The sequence below is a fragment of the Vipera ursinii genome (assembly GCF_947247035.1).
Source record: "Vipera ursinii genome assembly, chromosome: 2".
NCBI lineage: Eukaryota > Metazoa > Chordata > Lepidosauria > Squamata > Viperidae > Vipera > Vipera ursinii.
The window spans coordinates 703,077-730,408 of NC_139513.1; the positions used below are offsets into that span (position 1 = coordinate 703,077).

Below are 27,332 nucleotides of genomic sequence, written 5' to 3' on the forward strand. Positions count from 1 at the left end.
GGGGGCCGGACCGGGACAGCCAAAGGACCTGGAGATGGTTAAATGCCCAGGTCTGGTCCAGCTGGTTCTGGCTGGGGATGAGGGGTGCTGTAGTCCCAACCCGATGGGGATACCGGGCAACGTGTTCACCTGTTCTCCGGTCCTCGCAGAGATTACATTGGGGGGGGAGGGAGGCACACCACACCAGTGGGACTCCCGCCTGCAACTCCGCCTGAAAGATCTCTGGCAGGCCCTGGAACTGACCTGGTTGGCGCAACTAACCGAGATTAAACTCAGATGGTCAAGCTCAGGGCTTTTTTTGTCGCAGAACCCGGCACCTTTTTCTTTTACAAAAAAAGCCCCGGTCGAGCTACTGGCAGCGGAGGGGAGGGGGCTTCCGCGAGGCTCTCTGCGTGGTCCCCCATCCCCACTCTGCCCTTTCCCGACTCGGGGGTGTGGGGGGGCAGGATCGGACACCCCACCCCTCCTCCCCAGCGTCAGGACTACAGCACCCATCATCGCCTCCACCCTCGGCTCCGGCGGGCAGGACGAGCCGGAGGAGGGATCGCCCGGCCAGGAAGGAAACCGCCTAGCAGCCGTTCCGACGTTCGTGCGGCCGCGTCTCCGCGCTCAGCCGGATCCAGTTCCGGGCTTGGGCGCGGCCGGCTTCATCCGGCCTCGGACCTCCTCCTCCGCGCCGCCGCCGCTTCCCGGGAAAGGCCCGGCCGGGCTCTCCGCTCCCTCTCCGCCTGCCTGCGCGGGACTCGGCCCGGCCGCCCCCTTCCTCTCCGTCGGGCGGGCCAGGAGGCTCCTCCGCGGGAAGCGCCGCCGCCCGCCTGCCCGCCCGCCGGGGAGCCCTTCCCGGAGGCGCGGCGGGTCCGGATGCTGAGCCGCTCGCTGCAACTCCTGCTGCCCGGCGAGGGCCAGGCGGCGCCGGTGACGCTCCGAGCCGTCCGCAACCGCAGCCCCGACGCCCCGCAGCGGCGCCCGCCGGACGCGCAGCCGGTGAGCCTCGGGGGGGGGGGTGTCCCGGGGACGGGGCAGTGTCCCGGGGACGGGACGGGGGGGAGGTCCCGGGGCGGGGCGGGTGTCCCGGGGATGGGGCGAGGGGGGGTGTCCCGGGGACGAGGAGGAGGGGTGTCCCGGGAACGGGGCGGGGGGGTCCCGGGGAGGGCGTGGGGGGGGTTCCGTCCGCTCCCGCCACGGGCTGCCCCTCCGCCGCGCCCGCCTGACGCGCGCCGGGCCGACCTCGGGGCCGCGCTGTCGGGGGGGCTCCGTCGGGGCGGGCGCGCCGAGCTCCCCCCCGCGCTTGCAGCCGCGTCCCGCAAGGGCGGCGTCGGCCGCGGCCCGGCAGCTGGAATGCGGCCCGGCCTGTTTGGGGAAGTGGCGAAGCGGAAGGCGGCGGCGGCGGCGGCAGGTTGTCGGGCAAGGCGAGGCCCGGCGGTTCCCCCCTCCCCGCTCCCTCGCCGCCCCCGCCCGCCATGAAGGGCCTCCTCCGCCTGGGGGGCTGCCTGGAACCGGGGGCGGCGGGCGAGGGAGCCCCGCCGACGCGCACCCGCTGGTACTGCCTGCCCGCCAAGGTAGAGGGGGCGGCGGGGACGGCGGCGGGGGGGGGTCTCCCGGCCGCCTGCTTGAGCAGGGGGCTGGACTAGATGATCTCTAAGGTCCCTGCCGGCTCTGTTCTGCCCTCTTCCTCCTCTCCGCCTCCCCCGCAGGCCCCGTCGACCTCGTGGGAGGAGGCGGAGGAGGGCGCCGTCTACACCGTGAGCGCGCGGGCGCCGGGGGGGCCCCGAGGTGGCGCCGGCAGCCGGGTAAGTGGGGCGGCGGGCGGCGGGGAGAGGACCAGACCGGGGACTCCGGCCGCCGCTTCCTCCCCTCCCGACGTCCCACCGTCTCCTCCTCCTCCTCCTCCTCCGGCAGGTCGAAGGCGCGTCCGGAGGAGCCGAGCCGTCCGAGGGCGCCGCCTCCGTCCAGTCCCGGGCGCTGAAGGCCGGCTCGCTGCCCCGCCTGGTGCGGCACCTGCTGGAGGCTCCGGCCCTCGGCGACGCGGGCTACCGGCCGGCCTTCCTGGCCACCTACCGCAGCTTCGCCGGGCCCTCCGCCGTCCTGGAGCTCCTGCTGGAGAGGTGGGTGGGTGGGCGTCGGGGGTCCCTGGAGGGTGGATTCCCCCAAGGGCTGCCGCCGGTGGGGAGCAGTCCCTAGACACCCTTTCGCCTGCTTTGCGCGCCTTCTTTGTCAGCCCGGCCCGCCTCGCAGGGCTGTAGGGAAGGTCGCACGGGAAGGCTTCTCGGCCCGTCTTTCTGGCTTCTGAAGCTGCTCCGTGTTTTTTCCCCACCCACCGGAAGGCTCCAGGCGGTGACCCGATCCAATGCTTGCGGCCCCCAAAAGACGGAGGAGCTGCGGCGGTGAGTTTCTCCTCCCCCCCCCGTTCTGGCCCTCGTCCCTCCCCAACCCCCCCACCTACCACTGGTCAAATTGGGGGTTTCTCCTTCCCAGGGTGGGCCGGCACTGCCATGCTCAGAGGCACCCTTGTTCTGGATCAGGCCCTTTTATCCTCCCTTGCAGGGGCCATTTCCGGGCTCGGCTTGGGCTCCACGGAGGGTGAGGGGAGACAGCCTGTCCCACTGCATTTCCCCCCCCCCTCAGCAGGGTTGGGTGGTCTTTGCGCCCCTCGTCTGGGGCGCAAAGCTGGGGTGGACCAAGAGCACCCACCAGCTGTTTGTCTGGAGGCTGTGCAGAGCCTCCAGCATCGGGAGCAGTCAATCCCAGAATATCTGGCTCAGCAAGATCGTCCCTCCCAGGGGAGTTGGCCCCATTGCTCGCAGCTGAGGTGGGGGGTCCAGGCCTGATCACTCCTCTGTTCCCCCCCCTGCCAGAGCCTTGGCCGCCCTGCTCTGCTCCTGGCTGGACGGCTACCCCCAGGACTTCGTGGGGCTGGAGCCCCTGCTGCGGGAACAGCTGGTCATCTGGCTGCACTGGGCCTGGGGAAACCGGCCGGGGCCTGAGAAGAGCCTGCCGGACCCCCCGAGCGGGAGAGAGCCCCCCGCCGCCCGGCACAGAGAAGGGGAGGGCCCCGCCCAAGACGGGGACCCCGACCCCCACTACATCTTGGGATTGCAGGCCGAAGACGTGGCTGCACACCTCACGGCGCAGGATGCGGTGAGTGGGGGGGGGGGAACAGGGGCTGGGAGGGGACTTTGCCTGCACCCCCTCCCCCATTCCAGCTGTGGTCCTTCCCCGTGCTGGAGGGGGCTCTGCCTGCAAAACCCTCCCCCCCCATTCCAGCTGTGGCCCCTTCCCATGCTGGCCGGCTCACCTGGCACAGTGTTAAGGAGGTGGGTGATTTTGGGGTGCGCCCTGCCAGCCAGCAGTGGCTTATGTGGGGGGGTCAGCCCCCCCATCTGGCTGAGCTGCTCCCCCCCCTTTATTTTTCTCTGTGGAAGAGCAGAAAGTATTTTTTTTCCTGCAGAGCTAGTAGCGCCACCTGGTGGCTGCGTGCCTCCATTGCAGGCTTCCCAGAAGCCTCCTTTTGGCCTGCCATTTTTTTCCATACTGTTTTCTCCTCCTCCTCACTGTCGCTCATTTTTACTTATTTACTTATTTTCTGCTCCTCTCGCTTCGAGGCAACTTGCCTTTGTGTGTGTGTGCGCGCGCGTGCGTCTTGGCAATATGCCTGTTGCCCCGGTGGAGTCTTCGTGGGGTGCTTGCTGGTCAAAAAAGTCAAGATGGCGGCCACAGTGGTGGGATGGAAGAGCTTCGCTGTTTCAAAAGAGGAGGGGTCCTTGGGTCCACCTCTACTGACCCTTGCTAGCTCTCCGGCCGTTAGCGTCGGCCGTGTTTTTTCGGGCGTATTTTTTTCCTCCACGTGGACTAGGATCTTGGTTAGATGAAAGCGAAGGCAACGATAGACTTCGTTCGCCTTTGTGGCTCCTGCTGTGTCTGTTTCGGGGTGGGGAGGGACACGACGGGTCCCCGGTGACCCCCGTCTCTGGCCGTTTCCCCCGGCAGGACCTCTTCTTGCGCCTGGTGCCCCACGAGTGCCTGGGCTCCGCCTGGTCTCAGCGGGACAAGAAGGGCCACCAGGGGGCCTGCCCCACCGTCCGGGCCACCGTGGCCCAGTTCAACCTCGTGGCCAACGCCGTCATCTTCTCCTGCCTGTGGGACACGGGGCTGCGGGCTGCCCAGCGAGCGCGGCTGCTGGAGAAGTGGATCTGCGTGGCCGAGGTGGGTCCTGATCCTGCCCTCCCCGGGACGGTTTGGGGATCGGGACCCCAAACTCTCCCCACCTCTCTCTCTCTGCCCCCCCCAGGAGTGTCTCCTTCTGCGCAATTTCTCCTCGCTCTACGCCGTGGTCTCCGCCCTGCAGTCCACACCTCTGCACCGGCTGAAGAGGACCTGGGAGGAGACCTCCAGGTGGGTGAGAAGGGGGTCGGGAAGGGGCTGCCCCTCGCTGCCCTGCCCCAGGCTTGTGGGGGGGGGGAAAGAGGCCCTTCCCCCTTGCAACAATTAACCAGTGGAACTACCTGCCTCCAGAAGCGGTGAACGGTCCAACAATGGAGGTTTTTAAGAAGAGACTGGACAGCCACTTGCCTGAAACGGTCTAGGGTTTCCCACCTGAGCAGGGGGTTGGACTAGATGACCTTCAAGGTCCCTTCCAGCTAATAAAGAGTAGGACTAGGGGTGACGTGGTAGCAGTGCTCCAATATCTCAGGGGCTGCCCCAAAGAAGAGGGAGTCAGGCTATTCTCCAAAGCGCCCGAAGGCAGGACAAGAAGCAACGGATGGAAACTAGTCAAGGAGAGAAGCAACCTAGAACTAAGGAGAAACTTCCTGATAGTGCAAACAATTAACCAATTAACCAATTAATCATCATCATCATCATTATCATTATAGGGCTGGGGGAGGTCACCACTGGAAGGGCCCCGGCCAAAATGGAAAGGGGTGCTGCTTGTTATGTGTAATCCCCCCCTTGAAGTTGCTTTAGAGGTGCCGCAGCACAGGTGGCCCTTGACTTACTACCCGTTCAGTGATTCTACCAAGTTACAACAGCCCTGGAGAAAAACAAAACGAACCCCGACCGATGGCTGTTTTTTGTACTTGCCTCCCCGGGGTCACGCGATCAGGGTCCAGGCGCCTGTCCAACTGGCCTGCGTTTACGACGGTCGCAGCCTCCCGGCGGTCACGTGACCTCAATTTGGGACCTTCCCAGCCGGCTTCCGACAGTCAAAGTCGTCGGGGGGGATTCGCTTTATGACCCCGTGACCCACTGAACTTCAGGGAGAACACCTGACAGTGGTGAACAGGTCGTAAAACGGAGCACAACTCGCCTAACGACTGGCTGGTTTAGCCAGCTGTAGCCGTAAGTCGAGGAATACCCGGAATGCAAAACCCGCTTGTATACCAGGAAAGGTGCTTTGATTGACAGCCGTGAAAAGGCTGGGCAGGGGGGGAGCCTAAATGTCCCCCCACGAATTTGAAGACGGGACCCCTGGGAAGCAGGTGCCATCCCAGGAAGGCCCAGATCCTCTGCCTCCGAGAGCCGCAGTGGAGGATGGGATCTGTGTCCCCGGGAGCGCCCCCCCATTTTAGACCCAGATGTTCCCGTCGGACCTGGCTGGTCCACCTCATCTCAGGGTGGGGGGGAGGGGTTTGAGGGTGGTGGTGGTCCTCCTACCCCCCCTCAAAGAAATCAGGCTTCTCCTCTGCTTGGCAGGGACTCCTCCCGTTGCTACGAGGAGCTCAGCGCCCTTTGCTCGGAGCAGGATAACTACAGCCAAAGCCGCCAGCTCCTCTTCCAGGTAAGCCCCCCCCCATGGCTCTCCCTTCCCTGCCCTCTCCCCGGCCTGTGAGTTGGGGGTGCAATTGCTGCCTGGGGTGGGACAGGCTGGAGATGCAGATTCCCACCCCCACCCCCCTCCACCCAGGAATTTCAGCAAGGGAATGTCTACGGCGGTTCCCCCGTCGCCCAGTCCGCGGTTTTCCGAAAGGTGCTTTTGCAAAAGAGGCCGCTGGACTTATCTTGTCTCTTTGAAGAGATTTCGCTTCTCACCCAAGGAGCTTCCTCGGCTCTGTCTTGCCTGGTGGGGAGTGGAAAGATTTATACTCCTTGCAGACAGCTGGTCATTTGCCTTCTTTTAGAGCAGGGGTCTTCAAACTTGGCCCTTTGATGACTTGTGGACTTCAACTCCCAGAATTCCTCAGCCAAGGAAGTCCTGAGCTCAGGGTTCAACTGGAGAGTCCTGAGTGCTTGGCTGTTTGCTTGCAAGGTGTTTTTGTCATCCGATTAGGTGACGTCATTGGTGCGAGTGGGTGTGTGGGGTCTGCTTCCCATTTATAAAGCATAGCTTGGCAGGACACTGTCAGTGGCAGCGTGACTTTCTCCTTGGCAGTTCCTTATACAGGCAGTGCTCAACTTGTGACAGTTTAGTGACCATCCAAAGTTACAACAGCACTGAAAAAGACCGTTTCTCACAGTTACGGGCTTTGGAACAGCCCTGGGATCACCTGATCGAAATTCAGACACCTGACAACCGGTTCATATTTACGACGGTCTATGTGTCCCAAGGTCACGTGATCTCCTGTTGTGACCTTCCAACAAGGGAAGTCCACTTCCTGTGTTGTTTTATGGTTGATGGTTTGTCTGGTGTTAACGCACGTTTATCTGTGTGTTGCCGATGGAAGAGAATCTCTGGGGCTAAGGACTGGACTATGGAGTCCTCGGTGCTCTCTGAGTTTGATTGTTTGCTTGCGGACATTGTGTTACCGCACTAGGTCACACCTTCGGTGCTAGTGAGTGTGGGGTTTGCATTCTGTTTTCATACGACAGGTGTCAGTCTTGTTGGGAGTGTGGTTTTGTCCTCTGTAAGTACTTCATTGCCGCATTGTTTTCTGCTTGGTTGTTTGTCTTGGGTCAATCCCTGCTTATCCGGGCGTTGGCTGATGGCAAGGAGAAATCCTAGCTCCTTTTTTCCCATCTGTGTGGGTCTTTTTGTTTCCAAGGAATTTTGTAACAAATTAACAACTCAACCCCACCAGAGAGACTTCATAAGAACATTATTCGGACAAGCACAAACACACGGGGGCAACCAAGAACACACATACAAAAATGAAACGGACCGCCATTTTCCAGCAAAAGGGCTACGCGCACACCTTTATCAAAAGGTGCCTGGCCATTCAACACCCCTACGACACAACCGCCGCATGAGCTATGAAAAGAGTAACGTTGCCGTACGTTGAAAATATCCTGGAAACAAAAAAGTCGCCTGCAACGGCATGGCATCATCATAACACATCAACCAACTAAAACCCATTAAATAATTCAAAAAACATCCAGCAGCCCGAGGAAAAAACGGGAGCCATCTACAACGTACAGTGCAAGGATGGGAACAGCCACTGTGTAGGACAGGAGTGTCAAACTCACAAACGTCATGTGACATGTCACGACGTTTTCCCATTGCCGGCAAAGGGGTGGGCACGGTTTTGGTGTGATGCATCTGGCCCGTAGGCTGGCAGTTTGACACCCCTTGTGTAGGACAAACAGGCAGAAGACCGGCAAGTGTGTGTATCCATTTTTTAATTTAATTTTAATTTTAATCCCATTTATATCCCGCCCTTCTCCGAAGACTCAGGGTGGCTTACAATTTAAAGCACAAATCAATGTGCTTAGCAATAGCCTTCATTCTATGTATATGCCTGCTTATTAGGGCTTTCACACACCCCCAAGCGGCAGTCAGCTTATTGCCCCCAACAATCTGGGTCCTCATTTTACCTACCTGGGAAGGATGGAAGGCTGAGTCAACCTTGAGCCTGGTGGGACTCGAACCTGCACTAATTGCAGGCAGCTTGTGTTACTTAAGGAGGCATTAGCCCACTGCTCCACCAAGGCTCAATAAAGGCCTGAAAATGAGCATCAAGTGGAAATCAAAAGACACAATGAAAACTCCTCAATCTCTTAGCCTGTGGACAGACCTGACCATATAGAATAATAACTCTTTTAAATTTTTTTTATTGATTTTGTAGTTTTACATTTATTTATTTATTTTATTTATTTATTTTATTGGATTTATATACCGCCCTTTCCCGAAGGACTCAGGGCAGTTTACAGGGTATTTAAAACAAAGATCGACACAAAAGTTAAAAACAATTAAAAAAGATTAAATCAATCCCTAAAAAAATAAAATCCCCAATTAAAATTCTCGGCCTGGGCCGGAAAGCTCGAAGAGCCAGGTCTTCAGGTCCCGGCGAAATGAGCAAAGGTCGGGGGCAGTCCTAAGCTCCACGGGCAGCTGGTTCCAGAGGGCAGGCGCACCCACTGAGAAGGCCCTCTCCCTTGGTGTTATCCGCCGGCAATCTTTTACTGGCGGCACCCTGAGAAGACCCTCCCTGTGGGAGCGCACTGGACGAAGGGAACTTGATGCTGGCATATTTCACTATTTGAAAAGCAACGTGGCGGCTGAGTTGGTCAATAATTCAATAACATACAAATATCCTTAGTACAAATCTCAAACTATTACATTAAATGTTTCCTCTCTTTTCCCATTGGTATTTACCATCTCATATTTAAATTAATAAGGGACGCAGTGGCTCAGTGGATTAGGATGCTGAGCTTGTTGATCAGAAGATCGGCAATTTGGCGGGTCGAATCCCGCGTGCCACGTAACAGAGTGAGCGCCTGTTATTCATCCCAGCTTCTGCCAACCTAGCAGTTCAAAAGTATGTAAAAGTGCAAGTAGAAAAATAGGGACCACTACGGTGGGAAGGTAACAGCGTTCTGTGCGCCTTTGGCGTCTAGTCATGCCGGCCACATGACCACGGAGATGTCCTTGGACAAGCGCTGGCTCTTCGGCTTTGAAACGGAGATGAGCACCGGCCCCTAGAGTCAGAAACGACTAGCACGCATGTGCGGGGGAACCTTTACCTTTACTTAAATTAATACCGTTCTAATTATATCAATTAAATAAAAGATAACTTGCTTACATTTATCAATAATTTTTAGTTTATATATATCCTAGCTGTTTTAACATTCAATCTTTTTAGACAATCAATGACCTGATGTGTTTTTCCCAATATTTAATTTTCCATTAATATTTAAACTTAACATTTAATATTTATAATTTCCAAATTTTAAATGACCCCAATTCCCTTTATCACAATTCATCACACATCTAACGTTCAGGATACACCTCTTATCTATTTGAATTTTCAACATCTACATCAACTAATTAATGATACAATATAATATTCAGAATAAGAATAATAAATTTACAGTCACTTCGAATGTACACCAATCGGCGTCCATCAAAATGAAATTTCGTTGCATGCAGCTCTCAGAAAGATCACCCCCCCCAGTGCACACTGCATAAATATGACAAAAATAAATCAATAAATACAGAATTGTGCATATACCCACGCACACACGCATTTATAGGCATCCTAGAACAAGCTAAATCTAAAAAACCGCAGGGAATTCCTGCAAGGTTGGCATTCCGACAAATTGGCCCCCAACAGTCGCACGGAGATAAAACGTGTTCGCTCGCCATTCAGAAGAGACGGCAGGAAAGCTAAATACCCAAAATAAAAATAAAAATAGAATAAAAATACCCCCAAAAAAGATCCCTTCCAAACAGCCAACGCCCAGATAAACAGGGATTAACACCAGACAAACAACCAAGCAGGAAACAAACGGCCTAACCAAGAAAGGTAGGTTAGTCGCTTCAGTGAGATGGTTGCTATGGAAATTTTATAAACAAATAAATCAATTCCCATGGAGAAAAACCTCAGCTGCTTGGCTAAATTCCTGTAGGTGACGTGTGAATGAAGGCTCGGTCATCCAGGCCAAAATATCTCAAAAGTCTAAATCTGGGCGACTGGATCGAAGTTCGTTAAACCGAGAAGCATTTTGTTACCCATCCGAGGAATTTCTTCAGTCAAAATTGATATTTTGGGGGGTTAGGCAAAGAGTCAGAGAGTCTTGGAATTGACTGCAGGGGTTTCTCCCCCAAAATGAAACATAATAATAATAATAATAATAATAATAATAATAATAATAATAATAATAATAATAATAAGAAGAAGAAGAAGAAGAAGAAGAAGAAGAAGAAGTAGTTGGAAGGGACCTTGGAGGTCATCTAGTCCAACCCCCTGCTCAGGCAGGAAACCCTATACCATTTCAGGCAAATGGCTGTCCAGTCTCTTCTTAAAAACCTCCAGTGTTGGAGCATTCACCACCTCTGGAGGCAGGTTGTTCCACTGGTTAATTGTTCTAACTGTCAGGAAGTTTCTCCTTAGTTCTAGGTTGCTTCTCTCCTTGACTAGTTTCCATCCGTTGCTTCTTGTCCTGCTTTCAGGAGCTTTGGAGAATAGCTTGACTCCCTCTTCTTTGTGGTAGCCCCTGAGAGTGAGAAGGGTGAGCCTTCTCTTCCTTAAACTACACATACCCAATTCCAGCAACCGTTCCCTATATGTTTTAGCCTCCAGTCCCCCAATCATCTCTGTTGCTCTTCTCTGTACTCTTTCTAGAGTCTCCACATCTTTTTTACATCGTGGTGACCAAAACTGGATGCAGTATTCCAGGTGTGGCCTTATCAAAGCATTGTAAAGTGGTATTAGTACTTCATGTGATCTTGATTCTATTCCTCTGTTAATGCAGCCTAGCACTGTGTTGGCTTTTTTGGCAGCTGCAGCACACGGCTGGCTCATAGATAAAGGAAATATGTAAATCGACTCTCGTGAGTCTCCATTTCCATGTTGCCTACGGTAACGTGCCCTAACAGTTGTGGTGTTTTCTCCGTGGGGATTGATTTGTTTGTTTATAAAATTAGTTAATTGTTTATGAAATGAAACACAAAAAAGACGTTGAGAGTTCAGGAAAAAATTCAGAGAAGAGCAACCGAGAGGATCCAAGGCCTGTCAAGGTATGGCATGTCCCACACGATTGCAGATGTAGCATCTTGGCATCCTTGGAACGTAGGTCCTTCCACGGAAGGCACGCCTCGCAGGAGCTCTTGATGCAGGTGGTTCCCTTAAATGTGGCGTGGCTTGCATAAGTGCCTCTTCTTCAGTTAAAATTCTGCATACATGATCCACTGTGCGTTGTGCAATAGACACTTGATTAATCTTAGAAATAGCATCTTTCCATTCATAATTTAATGAGTTAATGATAATGCTGATCATTTGAAAGTCATCAATAGGATAGCCTCTTTCACCCAGCTCTTTTCTTATTCCTTTCATTTTAGTTAAGTGTTCTCCGATATGCTCACCAGGTTTTAATCTGGAACCATGGAACTCAGACAAAAGTAAACATGTAGACTCAATTGATGTAGGCCGATAACATGTCTCTAACTGAGTCCAAATCTGTTGGGCAGTTGCATCTTGTGAAAACGTGAGCTGCAATTCAGTGTCCATTGACATCAATAATGTTGTGCATGCTCTATTATCCAAGTCCCATATGTCAGGAGTCCATGGCTGGGCAGGAGGATTAAACACCATCATGTGAGTACCTTCTCTGCGTAGCAAAAGTCCAACCTCACTGACCCATGCCCTGTAATTCTGTCCTGACTTCTTTAATTTTGAATCACCAGCCAGTGGTACAATAGAAGGTGTTTGATGAGGAATATACAATTGAGGTACTGGCTGTGCAGGTTGTGCAATCCGACCATAACCTGCAGGGGGCACCAGTGGTGTATGTGCCTGTGCCTGGACATGCGGCAGTTGCATTGAATCTGCCGGTAGTATCGGTGCTGGCTGTGACTGTATTTGAGCTGCTATTCCACCCTGGCCAGCAGGAGGCACTGGCGCTGGGGCTGGTGTAGTAGCATAACCTGCAAATAACACTGGCCTTCGCATATAAGAACCCGGTGGCAATTGCATGTGGGTTAAATATGGCTGTGTTCTGCCAGGTAGAGGGACTTGCATAGAAGCAATATTAACAGGAGAAGCAATAGTAACAGGAACCCTAGCACCATCAGGGGCTGGAGCCTCAGATAACGGCAGAAATCTTGTATCTCTGAGCAAAGATTCCTGCATGGACAGTTGCGAGAGTGAGAGCTCCAATTCATGTCTTAATGCAGCTTCACCAGTAGATGGTGCTATAATGTTTGCTTCAGGCATCACTGTGGCTCTGTATGGCCTTTGGGACAGCCCATAGTCATGTGACATAGGAGCCTCTGGTTCCCATTCGTCTGGCATGACACTCAATGATGGGCGTGACTTTGGCTTTGGGAAAGAAGGAGGCAATATGGCTTCTTCTTGTGGGTGTGGCATTATGGCCGGTTCTTGCTCATAATTCCTCTTATATTGCTGAACCATTGACACATATTCCTTTGCCTGCTGCAAACGCTTTTCAAATACCCCAATTTGTTCACAGTAGCCTTGCATAGCCCTATCTCGCATAGTTTGCTTGGGGCTTGAAGGAGCAGAAGGAATTTTCTTCGGCTGAACTTTAGGTTTCGCTCCAAGCCTTTGGAATTCATCTTGAGCCCCTGGAGTGTGAACATTTTCAAAAGCAGCTGCCAGGGAGCTTGGAAAAGTAGAAAAAGGAGTGACTGACCTTGCATCGTCGACAGGAGCAGGTGCGTCTTCTCCAAGGCGTGTGGCTGAAGCGATCGGAGTTCTTAAAGTTGAAGGGAGATGCCCCACAGACAGACTCCTTTTTAGCCGTGGCTTCCTTCCTGACATGTTTCAGCAGTTAATCACCGCTGCCTCGCTAGCACTAACTAACTGATAACAGCCGCAGAAACATGCATCTCTAAAACATAAATCAAACCATCCTCTGCTACCAAAATGTCAAGGTATAAATCACCTTTGTAGAGGGCGAAGGACCATGCTTCAGAGGATGTATGATGTGCATGAAGGAGGGTAATAAAAAAAACACGCATAATCTTACTAAATACCTTTTAATTACAAAAATATAAAAAACTAAATATATATTATAAAGAGAGCTAGCTGGCTACATCGTAACGTAACACAGTAACAGCAAAGGTGAAAGACAATAAAGAAAAAAACTGTGAGAACTTTTTCTAGACATGCGCACTCAACAGACTGAAACCATAACATAACTAGTCATATGGGATTCGCTATGGTTACCAGATAAGTTATCACAACAGGTGCAGAGAGCAGGGGAAATGTACAGTTAGAAATGAACTTTTCTGAGGAACAAAAAAAAAGTGCAGTGACATGGAGGCTTAAACATACAGAGAAGGACTGCAGGACTTGGGCTTGGCCAGTCTAAAGAAAAGAAGAAACGGGAGAGATGATAGCAGATTTCCAGTATTTGAGGGGCTGCCACAAGGAAGGAGAGGGGGGGCAGGTTGTTCACCAAAGCACCAGAGCGAAGGAGGAGAAACGGTTGGAAACTGACCAAAGAAAAAAAGCAACCTGGAATTAAGGAGAAACTTCCTGACGGTGAGGACGATCAACCTGTGGAACAGAAGTTGCCTCCAGAATTTGTGGGCGCTCCGTAACTGGAGATTTAAAAGAAGAGGCTGGATGGTCACTTGTCTGAGATGGTATAGGTTCTGCTGCTTGAGCAGAGGGCTGGACTAGAAGACCTCCAAGGTCTCTTCCAGCCCCTATTCTATTCTATTCTATTCTATTCTATTCTATTCTATTCTATTCTATTCTTTCATTCCTTCTATTCCATTCCATTCCATTCTATATTCTGTTCTATTTTCTACGCTGTGCTATGCTATCCTATCTTCTGTCCTGTACTGTCCTGTTCTGTTCTGTTCTGTTCTGTTCTACCCATCTCACCACAGTGACTAACCTGACCTTGGCTTGGGGGTTGTTTCCTGCATGGTTGTTTGTCTGGCGTTTAATAAACTCTGATCCAGTTCCCAGGATTTCATCCTGTGTCAGCAGCTTTCAACCTTCTGGGCATCAGGGAGCTGGTTCCGTGGAAAGAGGGTGTTTCCACAGACTGGAGGGTGTGTGTGTATGTATTTGTGTTGATTTTGGGTGTTGCCTGCATCTCACAGAGGGTCCCTTCGCTTGTTTGCACAGACTGGTTTCTGCACGTGCCCCAGCCCGGTGGGGGTCCACAGCCCCCAGGGGTCGGGGACCTCTGCTGTACCTAGCGGGCAACAGAGCCCATCCGCTGCCGGTGCGACCCCCTTGCATAAAGAAATGGCCGGGCTCAACGCCCCAAATCTGCATCTCTTTGGGGTGAAGAGTGGGGTGGAGGGGGGGGGGAAGGAGGATAGAGAGAGCAGCTTTGCGGGGGAGGGGCTGTTTGTGCGCATTTGGCTAAACGGGGCTTTAAAGCCTGTGTTTAGGGCCAGGGGTAGCCACCTTGGCTCTTTTATGACTCGTGGACTTCAACTCCCAGAATTCCTGAGCCAGCCATGCTGAGGGGAAAGGGAGAGGTTTCCAAACTGAGCCAAGCTGGCTCAGGAATTCTGGGAGTTGAAGTCCACGAGCCATAAAAGAGCCAAGGTTGCCTACCCCTGGTTTAGGCAATAGATAATATAACCTTTACTGACATTTTTTTACTGTGGGCACACCAGCCCATGTTGACAGTGGAATTCTGCTGCCTGCTCTCCAAAGTGTGCACACATATAACACACACACTAAGCATGCCATATACAACACGTATGCTACATATGTACCGAGACTCTTACGGATAAATCATATATAAATATGAATCGGTTTCCGTCTTGATACCCGTTTTCAGGAAGAAAGGAAAATATCCTCCTAGCTTGACGGATTGTGCGAGCCCACTCCTAGCCCCAGCCCCCGACACGGGTGCCTCCCCCCCTCCTTGGATTCCAACTCCCATTGTTCCCGGTTGCATTCTAGCAGGGGGTGACGGGTCCCAGGCCCTCAAGGCTGGGCTGGATGGCGGACGTAAGCTGGACGTTTGCCGTGCCCCCCCTCCCCATTTCAGTGCTGCATTACAGGGGCTCCTGTGGGTTTTGGGGGGCCGCTGGGGGCTCCTCCCTCCCTCCCTCTCCTGTCCCCCCCAGCTCTTTCCCTTTTGTGCCCCCCCAGGAAGGCGGCCCTGGAGCGGCGGTGGGAGGGGCCGAGCTGCCCCAGCGGAGGCATCAGCGGAGGCTGCAGGAGCAGCGCCCAACGGTAAGGGGGGGGCTGGTATTGGGGAGGGGGCGGGGTGGCTGAGTTGTCCTCAACCTGGGGGTGTCTCTGCAGGGCGTGATCCCCTACCTGGGCACCTTCCTGAAGGACCTGGTGATGTTGGATGCAGCCACCCCCACCCGTTTGCAGGTCAGAGCCAGCCAGGGTCTTTGGGGCTCCCCACCCTTAGCAAGGGGGGGGCTTTGGCGGTTGAGGGAGGGGTTTGCAGCCCGGGGAGGGAGGGCATCAGCAGCACAGCTGGCACACCTGTTGGGCGCCCGAAGCATGAGGGTTGCCTTGTGGGCCTAAGCCAAACATGGCAAGCCTAGATATGTGTGTGTGTGTGTATGTGTGTGTGTGTGTAGCGTTGCATCAGCCTGCCAGCCCCCTGCCCCCCCACCTTGGACGGTGCTGTGGATTATGGGAGAAGCGGAGGGCCGGTTGGAAGGTCTTTGGGACCCCCCCTCCTTTTGGGCTTCAGTTTCTCTCCCTTGTTTTTTGAACAGCTCTGTGGAGACGGCAGTTCAACCGGGGAAGAGTTAACTTTGGGCGGAAAGCAAGCGACAGGCAGAGTTTGCACTGGGGGGCGGGGGAATCCCAGAGGAAGATGTGTGTGAGTGTGGGGGGGACATTTGCCAGTCAGACACCTCAGGGGTCCTCAAATTGTGTTGTCTTTCTGACACAATTGTAGCTTCACCCAACTGGCCCATTTGCCACCCAGCCCAGATCTGTGTGTGTGTGTGTGTGTGTGTGTGTCGTGCAGGTGGTGGGGCTCAGCTAACTGGTTCAGCTCCCTGGTGAGTGGGGGTCAGGCAGTGACCTGTGGGCCTCCCAGCCCTTCTCCGAAATGGGTGGGGGGAGTGTGCGTGTGTGTGTGTGTGTGGGTGTAGGGCTGGGTCTGGGGTCTGACTGAGCCCCCCTCGCTTCCCTCTGCAGACCAGCGGCTACATCAACTTCGAGAAGCACCGCAAGGTAAGGTGCCCAGGCGGGTGGAGTAGTAGTAGTAGGGGACCCCCTTTGCCCCCTCCCACCAGAAGGACCCCCCCTCCGATCCCCTCTCCTCTCCTCCTTCCTTCCCGGCAGGAGTTCGAGACCCTCACCCGTCTGCGCCTCCTGCAGGCCAAGTGCCGCAACTACGCCCTGGCCCCCGACTGGACCCTCCAGCGATGGTTGCGGAGCCTGCCCCCTCTCAGCGAGGACCAGAGGTGGGTGCAGGGGGGGGCTCTGGAAGGGGGGGAGGGGCTGGGCCTAGCATCACCCCCGCTGCCTGTCCGTCTCCCCCTTTCTGATTCACACCCTCGTCTTCTCCCCTCTTCCAGTTACCAGCTCTCCTGCGCCATTGAGGCCCCCACCGAGGGAGGGGCCCCCACCAAGCCCACCAAGCCCAGCCTGGTGATCACACGCTGCACAGAGTAAGGACCGGGAGGGGGAGGGTCTCTGCCCCCATCCCCACCCCGTTTCCCGCTGACCCCAGTTGTTTCCTTTTGCAGCTTGATCACCTCGCTGGGAGTGAGTGCCCCCCTGCCCTGGGACAGAGCTGGCTCCCCCTACATCTCTCCCGGCCTGCTGGGCCCGTCGGCTGCCTCCCCCACTGCCCTGGGCCCCCCCCAGCCGGTCCAGGTGAGACTCGGGACTGCCCCCCCTTCCACTCTGCTCCTTCTGTGGGGAAGCCAAGGGATGCCCCCTCCAAAGGCCTCAAGAGTCAGGTGTGGCTGATCCAACTTGCTCCCCAAGTTTCTAGTCCTCAGTATTATATCAAAGCACAGTCACAAAGAAGGCGGGGTTCTTCCTCTTGTGAGGTCTCTTGTTTGGGCTCCAAGATATGACGGGCTTCGAAGAGCCCCCTCCCCAGGGCTTTGTGACACACACACATACACACACACACACACACTCACACATGAAATGGAAGGAAGTCTGAAGGGACAAAAAAGGGTCCTTTGGGGGCCACTTCTCTCCTTCCATGAGGCACCCTTGGGGGAGGCGGTGAAGATCGGAACAGAGCTTCTGCCTCGCAGAATAACAGAGCTGGAAGGGACCTCCAAGGTCTTCTAGTCCAGCCCCCTGATCAAACAGGAAACCCTATTTCCCTCGGTCCCCCTTTGGGGCTTAGGGACACCCAAATCCTGAAACGGGGGAGGAGGGGGCAAAAGGGAGGAGGCTTGGACTTGGTCTCCTCTGCCAAGAAATGCCAAAATCTCCTTTCCCTCAACGGCCACCGGTGGCCAGATTTGAATCCAGACCCCACCCCCAGCTCCTTTGGCTGCAGCCTCTGGGACGCTCCACGCTCTGTGCCTCCAGCTAAGCCTTGGGGTGTGTGTGTGTGTGCCTCCGGGGGGGGAGTATCTTCCTGACCCAAAGGAGACAGGAGGAAGAGGAAGAGAGGAGGAGGAAGAAGAGGAAGGAAGAGAAAGAAAAGAGAAGGAGGAGGACAAAGCAGGAAGGAAGAGGAAGGGAAGAGGAGGAGTATTCTGGATCAAGCTGATGTATTGTGATTGATCCCCTTGTTAAGACCTCTGCGCTTGGTCGGTATAAGCAGATGCTATCACTGTTAACAGCCCCTTTCCAGATAGCAGAACTCATGGAAACACCTTTTATCATCTAGAAATACCTTTATTTGTATGCAGAGTAGATTACAGCAGATGAGGTGCATTAAGATATTTGGATGGTATTCCCAAGGTCAAAAGGCAGTAATGACTCACAGCATCTGCATGTGTGTCTGCCGGTTATGGAGGAGCACATGTGTCTGCCGGTTATGGAGGAGGAGAGTCTCCAGGGAGAAAGAAGGAGGAAGTCCGTTCCAGAAAAGGGGAGGGGAGAGGAGAGGAAATACATCATAGGGTAGGAGGTCTGGCTGCCCACAATAGCATATTGTAATTTCCCCAAAACAGCCACGTTGTGGCAGCACACTCCCCATCTGGTATTTCATAATACCACCATATAAAATCATATAACGGTAGTTATTCAAATGCAAATACACGTTTGTAGTTTGCTTGTTGTCATAAAAACCTGAGAGATATAAGGAATAAAAACTTGAGAAATATAAGAAATAAACATGCATACATATTAGAACAATAGGCCTCAAATAGTCATTATAGGCCTCAAATAGTCTAGATAAAGTTCAAATAACTTTTCTTCTTGGAGTCAGGATCCAACCAGGAAAGGCGACGAATTCAGTCTTCAAGGGGCAAAGGCAAGACAAGTTCTGCGATGGTCTGATGAAAGTTTTTGGTGCCTTTCGATTCTTGAGCTTGATGGTCCTTAAACAGAACAAGGTCTCTAACTTGGAGATTGGGGTGAAGATGAGACCTTTGTGACTGGAGCGTGACTTTGTTCATCCCCGCCATGTTGCTCCCCACCATGATTTGAAGCAGGGTTGGATACAGGTGGTTGCTGTGGATTGCCTAGAAGTGGAGCAGGATGCATAGCTGTAGTGTGTTTGTCACTATCGCATTCTGTGCACTTGACAAAGGCTTTACAATTTTTAGCAAAATGATCATATGAAGCACAGCACCTGTAGCATATTCCAAGTTTTTGAAGAACCTCTTTCCGCTCTTGTACAGTCATTGCTCTAAGCTGACGACATTTTCTAAGAGGGTGAGGTTTTTTGTGAATAGGACACTGACGATTAGGATCTTCGTCCCCACCACCTAAATCACTCCATTGAGGAGGAGATGGTACAGGATGTGAGATGCCACCACCTGAATCACTCCATTGAGGAGGAGATGATACAGGAGGTGAGATGTCCATTTTTCTTGTAGACACAGCTCCACGTGAGTCTCTGTGTTGAGCTGCTGTGTTAACATACCTTGATGATGATGATGATGGAGCAGGCACACTGGGTTCACCGTAGTTGAAGCTGGGATCATTTCTTCTCCAGGCTTGTTGGCTGATGAAAATATGCAAAAATATGAGAAGAGGGGGGAAAGAAACACCATAGTGTTCTTTGTAGTCTGAGCCTTGCCGTGTCCATTCCTCCTGCAGTTTTGACACCACTGGATTGACACCATGGGAGGAATCCAGGTAGCTCAGACCAGATAGACGTGGGTCTGTTTTTGCCAATTCTATTTCCATGAGGAGATCACTTAGTCTTTGAAGCTTGTAATTGTCTTTGTTGCCTATCTTCGGAAAGTTTTGTAGTCTTTCGAATAAGGCATTCTCTAATGCTTCTGGGCTTCTGTAGGTTTGTTCAAGTCTTGCCCACACAGCAGCAAGACCCGCGTCTGGGGAGTTAACATGTACTGTTCTCAGTCCTTGAACACGATCTGCAGATTCTGGGCCCAGCCACTTTATGAGTAGATCAAGTTCCTCCCTGGTGTTGAAGTTGAGATCAGCAATAGCAGCTTTGAAGGTTGCTTTCCAGGATCTGTAGGTCTCTGGATGGTCATTAAACTTTGAGAGGCTAGAGTTGAGGAGCTCTCGGCGGATCATGTATCTGGCATGGTCAGAACGGTCTGACCCCTCACACCTTGATGCCAAAGAAACTTGTGAGACCCCTTGGGTGTGAAAGTTCTCTGGTGAATAAGGGGGATGTGTACCAGGATAGAATGATGTTGCGAGAGCATTCAGCTGCAGTGTAATCCTTAAGGCTTGTGCTGGCAGTCGATTCAACCGTTGTCCATTGCTGGAAGTTACGTTGACATTGGCAAGAGGTGATGCAGTTTGAAGTGTTGGCGCACCTGTGTTGTGGCATTGAAGAGGTGTAGGCTTTTGCAGGCTTGGGGTCTGTGTGCTGTTCGTAGGAAGTACAGTTGACGCACCTGCATTGTAGTATTGAGGAGGTGCAGGCTTTTGCAGGCGTGGGGCTTCTGTGCTTTTCATTGGAAGCACAGTTGACGCACCTGCGTTGTAGTGCTGAGGAGGTGCAGGCTTTTGCAGGCGTGGGGCTTCTGTGCTGTTCGTAGGAAGCACAAAAGATGCACTGGGGTTGTGGTGTTGAAGGGTTGCAGGCCTTTGCAGTTTTGGGGTCTCTGTGTGGTGAGTCAGGACAGCATTGTTCGTAAGAAGTAGAGAAGATGGCTCTGCATCGTTGCAAACATTGTTTTAGCACATATTGACTAGTGCGTTCCATCGGATCTTCCAGTTCTATTGGGATGGAACAATCTGGATCAGTGCTTTCCTGCATCGCCTGTTCATAGACCCTTAGCTTTGCTATGGCGGCTGCTTTTTCCCTTTCCTTTCGCAGAATCTTCATTTGGGATTCCACCTCTGCTTCCTTTTTGGCAAAGGAAAGAAGCACGTTCTTTTCTTCTACAAGCGCATGGGCCTCTACCAACTTGTCATGTATCGTTGAAGCCCTGGAGCGAGAGGACCTAGCAGAGCGTACTGTAACTTTAGTTGATGTGGATCTATGAGATCTGGTCTCCTGCAGTTCAGCAATATGGATTTCTGCCTTATTCTTAGCATCTTGCACTAGGAGATCTCTTTGCTAGTTTAGTTCATCAACTGCCATGGCTAGGACAGATACAGAAACTTCCTAGGTATTTTTAACTAATTCGGTGAGCTTCACTCTTTGACCACCAGGGGACGCCTTCTGTGTGGTTAGAGACTTCAGGGAAGTTCACCCTTTGGCCACTAGGAGGCACTCTACACGTGCTTGGGGACAAGCCTTTTGTTTGCTGAGCAGCCACCAAGGTGCTGCTTGCGTAAGTGGGTACTTCAACGAAGTTCACCCTTTGACCACTAGAGGTCGCTGTTTGGAAGCAAGCGTGTTATTTGCAGATCAGCCACTGGGGAGTGCGCTGTTCTGCATGAGCAAATACAAGCCTGTTATTGCCCCTAGCCTTCACTTGGACACAAGGTCAGCCAAATTGTTTCTTCTTAGGACCACAAGTTGTAAGCCGGTCTGGAACTCTTAAGGAACTGCCTGTCCGTATTAAGAGTGTCAACCGTAGGCTGTAAACTGTGCCGTTGACGAAGGTTAATTTGCTCCTTGTTCCTTTGTTTAGAGTTAGTGGGACTGGGTAGGATTGCTTTGCTTTAGGCCTTCAGTTACAGGTAACTTAACTGTAGGCTTGCTGAATAATCTCCCTTCTGGAGATTCAAAACATATATTTTAGGATTGTTAGCTAAATCACTTGTTTTTCCATATAAAGATACTTTCATGGCTTATCATGTGTGACTCAATATCTTTCTCTGTCTATACAAGCTTCACATGCAGTTTACATTTGCAGACAGTACAAGCCTTTCAGTTTGGCCACCAGAGGTAGTTGCCTGCTTAACATAAATCCAAGCTTACTGTTTACCTTCTGCATTCCAAGGGTAGGGACCTCTTTCACTCATCAGTAAACCAGGGACTTGGTTACCAAGGCAATTAATTGTTTTATGGCCCTTTTATGGCTGCTCTCAGAAGTATGTTAAACAAGGGGAGTTTAGCAAGACTGGCAGACTTTTCTCCCTTTTTGAGTAAAATTCAGCTCTGAACACAAATTGGGTTTGCAACACAGGATATCTCTGATCTTCCCAGTCAAATTTGGGTGAAAGGCAGTTTGGAAAAGACAGACAAGGAAATTTTGATCTTGCATTTGATTTCACAAGGCTTGAAGATTACAAACAAACAATCTGTCTTTACAATTAGGAACATTTGTAAAATTCAAAGTAGATCTGAGCAGAAACCCATTTGCATTTCAAAGTCTCTCCAAATTACTTTAAAACGCTGGCTAGAAATTCGATGGCAAAAGAGGCAGTAAGATTTTAACATGCCTTTTGGCTGGTCTCCTCAGGAAGATAGGAAGAGACAACAGTTCACAGAAGCACAAATCCTACAAGCACGACTCTGCCTCTTGCAGACTCAGCTGGAGAATGGCAAATTAAATCATCTCCATTTTTATTGCAGGCAGGCACTATTTCTTAACGCCTTTTGACTATTCTGGATCAAGCTGATGTATTGTGATTGATCCCCTTTTTAAGACCTCTGCGCTTGGTCTGTATAAGCAGATGCTATCACTGTTAACAGCCCCTTTCCAGATAGCAGAACTCGTGGAAACATCTTTTATCATGTAAAAATACCTTTATTTGCATGCAGAGTAGATTACAGCAATGAGGTGCGTTAAGATGATATTTGGATGGTATTCCCAAGGTCAAAAGGCGGTAATGACTCATAGCATCTGCACATGTGTCTGCCGGTTATAAAGGAGAGTCTCAAGGGAGAAAAAAGGAGGAAGTCCGTCCCAGAAAAGGGGAGGGGAGACGAAATACATCATAGGGTAGGAGGTCTGGCTGCCCACATTAGCATATTGTAATTTCCCCAAAACAGCCACGTGGTGGCAGCACAAGGAGGAAGGAGGGGGGAAGATAAGACCATGGAGCAGGAGGAAGGAAGGAGAAGGAAGGAAGAGGAGATGGAGGAGGATGATAAAGGAGGAAGGAGGTCCCCAACACGGATGGACGGGTGAACATGCATGTAACATGGGCAGAAGGGACCCTCCTGGGTTCCCAGGACCAGTCTCTTGCCCGGGACACCGGCCCCCTTTTTCTAGGCAGGAGGGCAGACACGGCTTCCCCGCTGAATCTCTGTGGCCGGGAGGCCGCGGGGCCCTTCCCTCAAACCCGGTGCCGGTGCCTGCTGCCTTCCCAGCCTCACCTCCGCTCCCTCTCCACCCCGTAGGGCAAGTGGCCCTCTGTCTCAGCCCTGGACACCCCCGGGGATGGCCTGGCCCCCCTCCCTGCTGCGGGGGGCACCTTTGTCAAGGGCCACCGGCGCTCTGCCTCCTGCGGCTCAGTCTTCCCCAAGGCCCCCGACCCGGGGGGTGCTTCCCCCTCCGACTGCTGCATCATCCGGGTCAGCATGGCACTGCAGAACGGCACCCTCTACAAGAGCATCCTGGTGAGTGCGGCCAGGGGGGTGGGGAACTTGGTCAGGAAACCCCCCCTCTCCACCCCTGGACTGGGTTGAAAGTGGGAGAAGGGCTGGAGCCCAGCTCGAGAGATGAGGCATCTTTTTAAGAGTGCTGTGAGGGGTGTGTGTGTGGATTCTGCTAATTAAACCTATTGGCTTTTGAATGACGACGTAAAAAAGAGGTTGAGTAGAAATTTATGTGAAACATATAAAGGACGGCTGCAGGAATTGGATAGGTCTAGCTCAGGGGCCTTCCAACTTGGCCCTTTGAGGACTTGTGGACTTCAACTCCCAGAATCCCTCAGCCAGACACGCAAGTAATGAAAAGCAACTAATTTTATTTAAAACTGAGCAAGCCACCATCCGTTCAGCTCTCAGTCCATCCTGCCTGAGTTCCAGGTTTTGGAGGTGGGGCTGGGCCTTTTCTCCGACCGACTGGGTCTCCATTCCACTTGGAGGTCCCCGGAAAGGCTGCTGAAGCCAGACAGGCTAGACCCGAGCACGGGACGGGTGCCGATCCCGCTTGGCAAGCGCTGGGGGGCAATTCTGCCTGTGGGGGGAGTCACCAGCGGGGCGGGTGGGCTGAGCCCCTTTGTCCGTGTTCCTCCCCAGGTGACAAGCCAGGATAAGGCACCCACCGTGGTGGCAAAGGTGCTGGAGAAACACAACCAGGACCAGGATCTGGCCCAGCACTACGAGCTGGTGCAGCTGTTGCCGGACGGCCGAGGTGAGTATTTGGGGGTGGGGGGTGGGATCCTCTTGGTGGGACTGGCCTGGCTGACCCATGAAGAGGGCCTGGGTTGGTTGGTCCAGAGGCCCTTTATGATAGAGATAGAGAAGAGAATTGGAATTAGAATTAGAATTAGAATTAGAATAGAATAGAATAGAATAGAATAGAATAGAATAGAATAGAATAGAATAGAATAGAATAGAATAGAATAGAGGATACAGGATACAGGATACAGGTTACAGGATACAAGATACAAGATAGGAGAAGACAGGATAAGGTAGAATACAGTAGTAGAGTAGAATAGTAGAACAGAACAGAACAGAACAGAACAGGACAGGATAGGATACAATAGAATAGAGAATAGAATGGAATAAAAGAGGGCAGGACAGAACAGAATGGAACGTAGGATAGGGCAGGATAGGACAGAACAGAATATAGAACAGAACAGAATAGAATAGAGAATGGAATGGAATGGAATGAAATAAAAGATAGGACAGGACAGGACACAATAGAATGTAGGATAGGGCAGGACAGAACAGAACAATAGAATGTAGGATAGGGCAGGATAGGACAGAACAGAATATAGAACAGAATGGAATAGAATAGAGAATGGAATGGAATGGAATAAAAGATAGGACAGGACAGAATACAGGATAGGACAGAACAGAATATAGAACAATATGGAATGGAATGGAATGGAATAAAATAGAATGGAATGGAATGGAACGGAACGGAACAGAACAGAATGGAATCGAATGGAATAAAAGATAGGATAGGACAGAACAGAACAGAATGAAGAATAAGGCAGGACAGAACAGAATAGAATGTAGGATAGGGCAGGATAGTACAGAACAGAATATAGAACAGAACAGAATGGAATGGAATGGAATATCGTCATTGTCATTGTGTAACTCACAACGAAATTAAGTAATCAAATTAAATAATAGGGGTGGGGGGTGAGGAAAGAAAGTGCGAGGCGTGCTGGGGTCCCTTCCAACCTGATTCCCTAAAGCAATTATCTCTGCCCACCCGAGACCACGAGGTCCTGCGTTCAAATCCAGGTCTGAGAATGGGAACTTGTGGAAGAGGCCTGGCCTACATCATGACAGCTTGGGTGCTACAGAGCTGGTCTGTTGCAGGGGGGGAGGGGAGGCTTGACTGGGGGGGGGTTGTCCAGGGGTGCTGGGGAGGAGGGCAGGGCCTTCCTGGTGGGGCTCTCCCCATTGACCCCCCTCTCTCTCCCGCAGAGCTGGTCTTCCCCCCCATGGCCAACGTCTTCTATGCCAGGAACGGCTTCAGCCTGGACTTCCTGCTCCGGCCCAAGGGGGCCCCCAGGAAGACGCCCCCACCGACCCCCCCACCCAGGAGCCCCCGGCCCAGAGAGATGGACATCTGCGCCACCTTCCCAAAGATCAAAGCCACCGGCCGCAGAATCGCTCGAGCACTTTTCTGACCGGGGGGGGCGAACTCTGGAGGGGGGCCACGCATGGCGCTTTGACGGGTCAGGCCTGGGGCCCCCACCCTGGACATGAAGTGGGGGGGCAGCAGCATCCCGGGCCCTGCAAGCGTCTGGGGGTCTCCGCTGTCCCAGAGGGAGGGGGCTTCGGAGTGTGGGGCAGCCCTGGGGCTGAGCAGGCAGTTCTTGGAAAGGCCTCAGGTGACTCCTTCGCTGCTGCCCCTTTAAGAAGAGTTTCTGTGTGTGTGTGTGTGTGTGTCTGTGTGTCTGTGTGTGTTTGTACACCTGCACGCCTGTTCAGCAGAGCCTCAGCTGAAGACACAAATATGGTTGTGGGGGGGCTGCTAGATCTGGGGCATCTGGGGATCTTCCCGGATCTGGTGGCCTTGGCTGAGGGGCGAGGAGGATTTGGAGTTAAGCAGATTTTTTTTTAGAAGGGAATAGAGACGGAAGGGACCTTGGAGGTCTTCTAGTCCAGCCCCCCCCACCCCCCACCCCGGCTCAAGCAAGCCAATACTATTCCGGATAAGTGACTGGATGGTTGCAGCAGTTGCTGTGAATGGGGGTCTCCGCTGAGTAGGAGAGAACTGTGTGTGTGTGTGTGAGAGAGAGAGAGAGAGAGAGAGAGAGAGAGAGAATTTAAGTCACTAGGGCTGTGGAAAAACAAAAAGGTGAAAATTAGAATACACAATGAAACCTTTGGTGTAAATAAGGTATTTGTGGAGTGTTTGGGGGGTTTAAACACACTTCCCCACCCGTTCCTTTTCAGCCCCCCCACCCCCAGGCAGGCCCACACTGCAGGGGGGGCGGTTGATGGGCGGGGGCGGGCGGGAGGCTCTGCCCCTTTCAGGGAGGAAAAGGCTGGGAGGGACCAGGGACCCCTCCCCATCTCTCCTGGGACCCAAAGGGGGGGGGTCAAAGTTCAGCCGAGGGGCTGCAAAGTTGGGGGGGGGCGCTCCAGAATGAAAAGATGAATTTCTCCCTAATTAACTTAATTAGTGGGGTTAAGAGGGGAGGCCTCCCTCCCTCCCTGCAGATGTTTCCTATTCAAGAGTCCTACGGGAATAGGGCGGTATATAAATTTAATAAAATAAAATAAATAAGATGATGAGGCTACGAGGGGGGGCAGAAAAGGGGGGAGCCTGGGGGGGGGTCACTTGGCCAGATGTGTGTGAAGTCACTGGGGAGGGGCAGTAAAGGCAACCTGCAGCGCTCCCCTCTCCCAATGACGGGGACCCCTTTGCCTTCTGCAATTTCCCACCACTTGGAAACGCCTCGGGTGAGACTGTAGGCGTTGTGTGTGTGTGTGTGTGTGTGTGTGTTTTTGTGCTCTCCACCGCACTAGAGTTTTGCGTGAGAAAAAGCTGCAGCGGTTTCGGCTTCTCCACGGCAAAGAAACTTGGCGGGATCATTTCCAGGCTGCCTCCATTTCTTTAGAGGCTGTTTTTTCTTTTTTTAATGGAAGAATTGGAGAATTAAATCACACCTGTCACTTTTTGGTGTGTGTGTGTGTGTAGACGCTGACTAAAGCTCTTGGCACCGTAGTGTGCGATGGAGTGGTATTTAAGTCTAACCGCTGGTGCTATTTGGGGGGGGGGACTTCAGACGGGGGAAGAAGAGGAGAAACTCACCTGCAGGGTCCTTACGGGGACCAGCGCCCCCACCAGCACCAAAAGAGGGACCCCAACAGAGCCCATGGATGCCGCCCCACAAGCGCCCCCAAAGAGGGGGGAGAGAGACGCGACCATCCCCAGAGGGGGAATCTTGGGGGGGATCTGGATTAGGAGGCGGGGGCGTTTTCCTCCTACTTTACAATGGGAATGGTCCAGGAAAGCGGAGGGACCAATGGGAATTCTCTCTTCTGCAGCGTCATCGGTCTCCGGGCAGAGCCTGCCTTGACTTCACCCGACGGAGGAGATAGTTGGGCGCAGAGAGAGAAGCGGAGAAAGTGGGGGGGGAATCCCTTCAGTTTTGGGGGGGGCTGCAGCTCGGGGGGGGGGCGTTTCAGGCCAGCCCTGCAGGGGAGTCTCTGGACTTCCGTTTGCCCTCCCCCTTGATACTGGCGGGGACTGGGGGAAGGCAGAAGGGGAGGGGGTCTCTGAGCGGGCTGACTGGGGAGTCCCTGGGGTCAGTTTACAGGGAACAGACCGAAATGGAACGGAATAGAATAGAATAAAGAATGGAATAGAATGGACAGCCATTTGCCTGAAATGGTATAAGGTTTCCTGCCTGAGCAGGGGGTTGGACTAGATGACCTCCAAGGTCCCT

General features: G+C 52.8%; 1 protein-coding gene across 1 annotated transcript; it reads left to right on the forward strand.

The window, feature by feature from the left end:
* Positions 1-103: 103 nt before the first annotated feature.
* RGL2 (ral guanine nucleotide dissociation stimulator like 2) lies at positions 104-25,776 on the forward strand (the record flags this gene model as incomplete). Its single annotated transcript, XM_083353226.1, has 18 exons — positions 104-246; positions 339-984; positions 1,695-1,790; positions 1,900-2,105; positions 2,325-2,384; positions 2,856-3,138; positions 3,988-4,203; positions 4,289-4,392; positions 5,692-5,776; positions 14,964-15,047; positions 15,120-15,194; positions 15,981-16,016; positions 16,128-16,249; positions 16,364-16,456; positions 16,535-16,664; positions 22,648-22,866; positions 23,491-23,605; positions 24,856-25,776. The coding sequence occupies 18 exons, from the start codon at positions 104-106 to the stop codon at positions 25,059-25,061; spliced, it is 2,919 nt and encodes a 972-aa protein (XP_083209352.1). The 3' UTR covers positions 25,062-25,776.
* Positions 25,777-27,332: the final 1,556 nt, after the last annotated feature.